This window comes from Oryzias melastigma, linkage group LG17 (genome assembly GCF_002922805.2).
Source record: "Oryzias melastigma strain HK-1 linkage group LG17, ASM292280v2, whole genome shotgun sequence".
Classification (NCBI taxonomy): domain Eukaryota; kingdom Metazoa; phylum Chordata; class Actinopteri; order Beloniformes; family Adrianichthyidae; genus Oryzias; species Oryzias melastigma.
Window position 1 is genome coordinate 2,488,919 of NC_050528.1, and position 8,454 is coordinate 2,497,372.

At 51.9% G+C, this 8,454-nt stretch overlaps 1 protein-coding gene across 2 annotated transcripts; it reads left to right on the forward strand.

Moving 5' to 3' along the window:
- The first annotated feature begins 628 nt into the window (after window positions 1-628).
- On the forward strand, window positions 629-8,244 carry si:dkeyp-113d7.1 (uncharacterized protein LOC407709 homolog). Of its 2 annotated transcripts, none has more exons than XM_024262225.2 (3): window positions 629-1,332; window positions 3,979-4,603; window positions 6,595-8,244. In XM_024262225.2, exons 2-3 carry the CDS (start codon window positions 4,145-4,147, stop codon window positions 7,777-7,779), a joined length of 1,644 nt encoding a protein of 547 aa, XP_024117993.1. In that variant the 5' UTR covers window positions 629-1,332; window positions 3,979-4,144; the 3' UTR covers window positions 7,780-8,244. The 2 variants fall into 2 exon arrangements, with proteins under 2 accessions (XP_024117993.1, XP_024117992.1); XM_024262224.2 differs by lacking the exon at window positions 629-1,332 and adding an exon at window positions 1,339-1,472.
- Window positions 8,245-8,454: the final 210 nt, after the last annotated feature.

Below are 8,454 nucleotides of genomic sequence, written 5' to 3' on the forward strand. Positions count from 1 at the left end.
CATTTTGAGTTGCAGAAATGAAGTTTTGGAAAAAATGGACTAGCCTGCCACATCTTCATTTCACTCTGATTTTATGGTGTCTACACAGTTGAGCCTCTGTAGACTGAACACTTTTATTTCCATTAAAAGACTTGGCATCCTTTTGTTCCTAAGACACTGAACTGTCGTTATTTGTATAGATATCCAACTTCATCTGAGATCTGATGGATCTAATGTGTTTCTTTAAAGTGCTCCTTTCATTTTTGAGCAGTATATAAACAGCAGTCAACAATAAAATCCATAACAGACTAATAATACTACAATAAAACGCCACTGACTACTGAGGGCCGGGAACAGAAAAACCACGCCCCCCAGTGCTTCTGTGGTGACCTCTGGTGACCTCTGGGCACATGAACCAAGTTCTGGTCAGCAGACCTTCAACCTAACGGCTGCAGACGGTCAGAGCTCAGTGATGTGAACTGGAGACTGTGAGGAGCTTTAAAACCAAACTAAAGTTTTAACTGAACTCTCAGGTGAACAGAGAGTCTGAAGTGACCTGAGGACCGGATCCATGCTCGTCTGGAGGTTCTGGTTAACCGCCGTTCTGACCGGAGGCGTTTCAGGGAGGTGTAATAATCTATCCAGGAGAAGACGGAGCAGATCGCTGCTTCCAGATGGCTGTGGATTAAAGGTTGCTTTGTTGATGCTTAATTTAAAAGAGCGGTCAGAGAGAAGACCAGCAGGAACAGAAACGACTGCAGATGTTTCTGAACAAGACCAAGTCAGACTGCAGAACCGGACCTCCTGATTTCCAGTCTGGTTTTCAGAGAAACCGGGTCTGGATCCATGTCAGGTTCTGTGGACCTCTGAAAGAGCAGAAAGTTTCTGAACATTTTTACAGATCTAAATGTTTTCATGTGAGGACAGGAGGATCTCCAACATCAGAGCTTTAGGACTTCCTTTATGGACACTTGAAGTTTTTTAAACTTTATTTTTTTCTTTTTTCCTGCGTTAGTGCGCATGCCCGCCGTTAACCCAGTCCCCCTCTAACCCGTGTTAGTTGCGGACCCTCTGACGTCACCTAATTGGCTCGTGCCCGCGCTGACCCCTCTCAGCGGGGCGCGTGCGGCGGCACTTTCACGTCGTGACTCATTTTAATAAAGCGGCACGTGCGGCCGGAGGAGATCAAAGGCGCGTGTGCCCGCCGTCCACGCGCGCGCACACAACCATACCCACCTACTAGTGCGGTTGTCATGGTTACCCGAATACCCGCCTGAACGGGTATGTGCGCGCGAGCGAGCGAGAGGGGAGGGAGAGAAGGAGAAAGCGAGAGGAAGGAGGGAGGAGAGGAAGGTAAGAAGGAGGGAGGAGAGGCGGAGGAGGAGAGGCGGCGGGTGTTTGCCGAGGAGGACGTGGCGGCTCCGGTACAGAAGCTTCAGCGACGGGCGGCGGAGCCGAACCGCGGAGGGAGGCATGAACCGGATCGTGAGCAGGTAACGGCCGCCGCCGCGGAGCTGCTTTCCGGCGTGCAGGCGGCCGCGGAGGAGCGCGCGGGGGCCGCGGCGCCCCGCCACAGGTCCTCCTGTGGGGGGTGGGGTGTCAGGCCGCCGTCCGCACGCGGCCGCCGCGTTACCGCAGAAAGAGTGGCGGGCTGTCGAGCAGCAGCTCCCCCCGCGGCCGCCTCCGCCTCACGTTCTCCCGCTGTTAGCCGCGGCTAGCCCGCTAGCTCTGCAGACAAACAAGATGGCCACTGCTAGCCTAGAGCTAGCTAGACATGGCAGCGCGAGCCTCTTTGTACGGGGGGGGACGGAGCGGGGAGCGTAACCTTCCGCGGCCGCGAGCTCCTTCCTCTGAAAGTAGTGCGCTGGCAATGGCGGGAGGAGCGGGGCATCCTCCGCGTACGCGGCGGGACAGAAGCGGCGCGGAGGCTGCGTGGCGCTCGGAGGGGGAGGGGGGTGTAACGTGCGCGCGGAGCGGCAAACTTGACGTGAACACCTTGACAAAGCGGAGGAGTTCACAAACTCCACTTTCTGTGGGGTTGCGCGCGCGCCCAGCTGCATGACTGCTGTCACATCTGCGCGTGCGTGATGACCAGGGACTGTGTACATCAGATAACTGTCATGGAGTTCTAGAATCAAAGGTGATGCGTTCAGGAACACTAGGGAAATGTTAGTTTCCTTCACTGGTTTGACAGAACAGCATCAGAGATTATGACCGGATCGACCAAACATCCTCACAATAAGTCCTGACTCCGTCACACCCTGTTTGGTTACCATGGAAACGACTTTGACGCCTTCATCACCTGGATCCATGGACCGGTTCGTTCATAGACCGGTCTTTAACTTACGGTCCATGAATAATAACAACAAGGTGATTCGATCATAAAAACAGTATTTCCTAACATATAGAATCCAGATTGTGGTGTGAATCTCCGGTACTGACCCGTGTTCAGAGAACTGCTGGTTCTGTCGGGTAAATGCAGTTTGCTCCTTTCCTTCTGTTCTCTCGTCGGCTCAAACTTCCCAGACGTTAGTTTTCTGTGGCGTTTGGATGTTTCTGTGTGATGGAGACCAGCTTCATGAAGAGTCAGACTGATCCCAAGGATCAGATCTAAATGGATCCTTCCGCACCGTTCCTGCAGTTCTTCCCGGTACCCATCTGCTGTCTTTGTTTCTGACCCACTTCTCGGTTCTAAATAGACGTTCTGACCCGGTTACTCTGTCTGCAGGTTTCTGGTTTGGTTCAGATCAATGACTCAGTTGGAGAACTGGACTGAAAGGTGACCCTCCCCCAATCGATTGTTTCTTTGTGATATGGATGCGGCCATGTTGGAGCCAGACGTCGTCAGTGATTAGTCCAAGTCGGTCTGAGTCTTTCTATGGAAACTGATATCACCAATCAAGAGTGAGCTTGTTGGAAAGCCACACCCCTTCTACCTGAAGCCGGGCTACACGAAATCTGTCAAAAATTTAGAATGTTGGACATGGAGGGCCAGCAGACTCCGCCCACTTTTACTCAGGCATCTGATTGGTCAGTTTATAACTTGAATTACAGAAATAAGATAGCGGCTGGGTGGCTCAGTGGGCTAGGTAAAGGGCTGACATGCAGGATCCCAGGGTTTGATTCCCAGGGTTGTCCACTGATCCCCACCCAGGTTGGGTCCTTAGGCAAGACCCTTGACGCTGCTGCCTAACTGGGTCCCTGTGCCCCTCAAGTACAGGGTTGTGTCAGGAAGGGCATCCGGCGTAAAAACTCTGCCAAATCACTGATGCCAAACAGTGGGTGCTGTTACGCTGTGGCGACCCCGAAAGGGATAAGCTGGAAGGGAACTACTACGTCATAGCAATCAGATCCAGAATGATTATTCTGACCTATAGAAGTCTGTAGGATTCTGCAGGTATTTCCTGTTTGGAACGCTAGGGGGCGGGGTCACTCAGTCCAGTTCTCATATACAGTCAGTGGTTTAGGCTGATTGTGGTGTCTCTGATTGGAGGTGTCTCTGGTGGGAGGTGTTTCTGGTGGGAGGTGTCTCTGGTGGGAGGTGTCCCTGGTGGGAGGTGTCTCTGATTGGAGGCGTCTCTGATGGGAGGCGTCCCTGATGGGAGGCGTCCCTGGTGGGAGGTGTCTCTGGTAGGAGGTGTCTCTGGTGGGAGGTGTCTCTGGTGGGAGGTGTCTCTGGTGGGAGGTGTCTCTGGTGGGAGGTGTCTCTGATTGGAGGTGTCTCTGGTGGGAGGTGTCTCTGGTGGGAGGTGTCTCTGGTGGAAGGCGTCTCTGATTGGAGGCGTCTCTGGAGGGAGGCGTCTCTGGTGGGAGGCGTCTCTGGTGGGAGGTGTCTCTGGTGGGAGGTGTCTCTGATTGGAGGTGTCTCTGGAGGGAGGCGTCTCTGGAGGGAGGCGTCTCTGGTGGGAGGCGTCTCTGGTGGGAGGGGTCTCTGATGTCATCTGGATGCTGCCGGGTTTCTCCCGATCAGTTGACCTTTGACCTTTGTTTCTCCGGCAGGCTGGTTCAAGGCCGGTGCTGACGTCTGCCTCCTCCCTTCACGCCATTGACGGATTCTCAGGGGGAATCTGACGCCCCTACAGCCAGGCCACGCCCTCTGAGGACTGGGGGGAGTGGAGGAGGAGGGTGGACATCTTCATCTCTGCAGGGGCTCCACCCCCCCACCATGACGGACTTGGAGGCCGAGTGCCTGGGTCTGGGCCTGCCGCCCGAGTGCGGCTCCCCCCCCTCTCCCTTGGATGCCTCCCTGCAGGTGGACTGCGGCGCGGGGCCCGCCGGCTCGGCCCCCACGCCCACCCTGGCCCTCCTCTCCTCGGACTGCCCCACCCCCACTCTCAGCTCTCTGGCGGCGGAGATCGCGGAGCCGCTGGTGATGCTGCCGTGCGTGAAGAGCGAGCCAGAGGACGGAGACCTGGAGCCCATCCGGACCGTGGACCTGTCCGAGATCCAGCCGCTGTCCACGGCCGAGCTGGGCCACGAGCAGATCAAGATGGAGATCAGCGGCCTGGACTACATCAAGTCGGAGCACCACGGCGCCCTGGGCCCCTTCCACCACGCCGACGTCCCCGAGCTGGACTACAAGTCGCACTACGAGGCCGGCTCCGTGTTCGACTACGTCTCTCAGGTACACAACCTTCGGTCTCAGTCCACACAGCCGGAACTGGCTGGTCTCTGCCCAGTTAACCGAGCCTCTTACAGCATCTATGGTTCTGGTGCGATCCGGGCCCGAAGGTGCATGAGGTGCATGAGGTGCAGCATTTAAAAAACACCAAAACTAAAGTTATAATACTAACGTTTCCTCCAGACGAATACGGAAAACTCAGCCTGCAGGAAATGAGAGCAATCTGTGAAACACCATATCTGTGTTTGAAACTGTGATGACAAATTTCGAAACAAAAAAATGAATACCTTTCCATTTCACTGACAGTTTCATTGAAATATGTTTCAGTTTTCTGCATGTTTTACATAATACCTGCGTTTGGAGAACGTCACCTGTCCTGAAACCAAAGTATCTCTGAATAACCAACATTAGGCTGTGACGCATGTGTGTCAAAGTCATGGCCCGGGGGCCGGATCCGGCCCTCCAGATCATTTATATTATTGTTATTAATGACCCGATGTTATCTTGGGCTCATTTCTAACTTGAATAATTTAGACAAAATATATATTTTATGGAGAGTAAAATATTGAAAGTTATTTAAGGTTTAAGTTGATTTATTCTGGAATAATATTCCTGCATTTTTATTATTCAGAATTATGTTAAAAAGTTACATCTTTAATAATGTTCACTAAATGTTTATTTTTGCGGCTCACAACCTAAGGTGTGTTTTGGATTTTGGCCCCCTGTGTGATTGAGTTTGACACTAAACATGGTTTGGATCGTCTAAAGGTTGGAATCATTTATTGGATCGGTTAAAAATGCAAAAAAATAAACTAACTAAGTTAAAGCTAAAATGCAACTTTTTGAAACATTTTACAACAAATATTTTTAATAAAACGTTTATAAAGTACTTCAAAACACAAACGTGTTACATAAAAACTTGCTAATTTAGGCATATTTATTAAAACAAAACATCTTTGATCTCATGAATATTTTAAAATACTTGAGATGTTCATATAAACCAAAGTCCATCTGTAAAATAAACTGGATGGATAAAAGGAATAATTTACAGCTTTAAATTCTTCATTGCTCCCTGCTGCAACAGCTGAAGACGCTGAAGCTGATAGATGAAGACGCTGAAGCTGATAGATGAAGACGCTGAAGCTGATAGATGAAGACGCTGAAACTGATAGATGAAGACGATGAAGCTGATAGATGAAGATGCTGAAGCTGATAGATGAAGACGATGAAGCTGATAGATGAAGCTGATAGATGAAGACGCTGAAGCTGATAGATGAAGACGCTGAAGCTGATAGATGAAGACCCTGAAGCTGATAGATGAAGACGCTATAGCTGATAGATGAAGCTGATAGATGAAGACCCTGAAGCTGATAGATAAAGATGCTGAAGCTGATAGATGAAGATGCTGAAGCTGATAGATGAAAATGCTGAAGCTGATAGATGAAGCTGATAGATGAAGACCCTGAAGCTGATAGATGAAGACGATGAAGCTGATAGATGAAGACCCTGAAGCTGATAGATGAAGATGCTGAAGCTAAATGCAAAATGATCCTAAAAAACTGTAAAAAAGCCTACGTTAGCCAAAGCAGCTAGCATGTAGCTGAAATATTAACAGAACTCCAAATTAGCCTAAAACACTTTAATAAAATTTAGCAGAATTTCATCTCCATAGAATATAAAGTAACGACTGATGGACTATGTTAATAGCCTAATCATGGCAGTCCTACCAAGCACAGAAATGAGTGTGTGGGTAAATGTGAGTTTGTACTAAATTCTTGTTTCCACTAAACAAATTAAATCCATTTTCTGTAAATTCCTAGTTCTCTGACTGATCTGATGTTTTCGGACGATCACTGATGTGTTGAGACATCTGTGTTGTGTCTTTAGATGATATAAGTGTAAACTTGAATGGGATGGAAATGCAGTTAAGTTTTACTCAGTGGCGCCCCTTGCAGGTCTGCCTCAGCACTGACACAGCTGTGGTCTCCTCTCAGGTCACAGACACTTTGGAGTACCTGAAGTCGGACCCCCACGTGGACCTGCACTGCTACTACAGCGCTGAGCTCAGCTCCCTGAAGTCGGAGTACCTGGACTGTGTGGTCACGCCCCCTCACCTGCAGCACAACGGGCTGGAGTCCATCCACATGGCCGAGCTGCGCACCGAGCTCAACAAGCTGCGGCCCGACAGCCTGCTGATGGACGGCATCGTCAAACTGGACCCTGACTTTGCTGGGGGGGCGCTATACGAGCTGCAGCAGGACGGCGAGGCGGGGAAGAGCGCCGCGGCGGTTGGGGGAGCGGTCATCAAAACCAAGACTCAGAGCCCCACGGTGAGGAAGCCGCGCAACATGCAGGGCGAGAAGCCGTTCTCGTGCACGCAGTGCGGCAAGAACTTCAGCACGCTGGGGAACCTGAAGACGCACCAGCGCATCCACACCGGCGAGCGGCCCTACACCTGCTCGCAGTGCGGTAAGAGCTTCGGCCAGGCGGGGAACCTCAAACGCCACCAGCTCATCCACACGGGCCAGAAGCCCTACGTGTGCGCCCACTGCCCCAAAGGCTTCACCAAGGCCGACGACCTGCGCTCGCACCAGCGGCTGCACACCGGCGAGCGCCCCTTCATCTGCGGCACCTGCGGCAAGAGCTTCAGCCAGGCCAAGGAGCTGAAGGCGCACCAGCTCAGCCACACCGGCGAGCGGCCGTACGCCTGCCCCCACTGCGGCAAGAGCTTTACCAAGGAGACCAGCTACCACAACCACGTCCAGATCCACACCGGCGAGAAGCCCTTCACCTGCTCGCAGTGCGGCAAGACCTTCAGCAACTCCGGCGTCCTGAAGACCCACGAGAAGATCCACACGGGCGAGCGGCCCTTCGGCTGCACACAGTGCGGCAAAAGCTTCGGCCGCCTCGGCCACCTGAAGGCGCACCAGCAGATCCACACGGGCGAGCGGCCGTACGCCTGCCCCCACTGCGGCAAGACTTTCAGCCAGTCGGGACACCTGAAGGCCCACGAGCAGATCCACAAGCGTGAGCGGGCCGACGCGTCCGGCGGCAGCAGTGTGGTGGGCGGAGACAGCAGCAGCAGCAGCATAGTGGGCGGAGACAGCAGCAGCAGCAGCAGCATAGTGGGCGGAGACAGCAGCAGCAGCAGCAGCATAGTGGGCGGAGACAGCAGCTAAAGACTGCCAGCTAGAAGCTCCGGTGACGCAAAGTATTATCCTCTTTTTATAAATACTATATGGAAAGTTTCTTACGTTTTCATACCTTTGTGCTCTTTTACATTTGAACTGACGGTGCGCACGTGCGTGAGAGTGTGCACGTGTCAGCCGAGTGCCTGCAGAGGTCCAAGTCTTATTTTTGGAGAAACTAGAAGACAAGCACAACCATTCCAGTGGACTTTACTTTTATACGCTTTTATTTTGTAAGGAGTCAGACCAGCAGCCCCGACCCCACTGTTTACCCCCCCGCACACACACTGACCCCACTGAGGTGGGGAGGCAGAAACGGCCATTGACTGTATAATCACTGGATATAGAAACCCCTCCCCCACTCGTGTCCCAGACAGGAAGTGCCCAAAATCCCATAGACTTCTATTATGAAACAGTTTCATTTTCTTTGTCAGAATAAACGTTCTTGCTCCGATACTTTCTTCTTAACATCTTCTTTATAATCCTAATTTAAAAAATACATTTTTCTCTATCTCGAGCTATTCAAGCTATAATCTGACCAATCGGATGTCTCAGTAACAGCATGGGGTCCCTGCTGGCCCCGCCCCCAAACGTTTGACAGCTTCTCCTGAGCCACTCTTAGTAGAAGGGGTGTGGCCTTCCAACAACCTCCCTCCTGATTGGTGA

Excerpts from the sequence above, each read along its gene's own strand:
- si:dkeyp-113d7.1 (XM_024262225.2), top strand. The coding sequence starts at position 4,145 with ATGACGGACTTGGAGGCCGAGTGCCTGGGTCTGGGCCTGCCGCCCGAG. Across the intron at positions 4,604-6,594 it reads TGTTCGACTACGTCTCTCAG|GTCACAGACACTTTGGAGTA; the intron begins GTACACAACCTT and ends GTCTCCTCTCAG.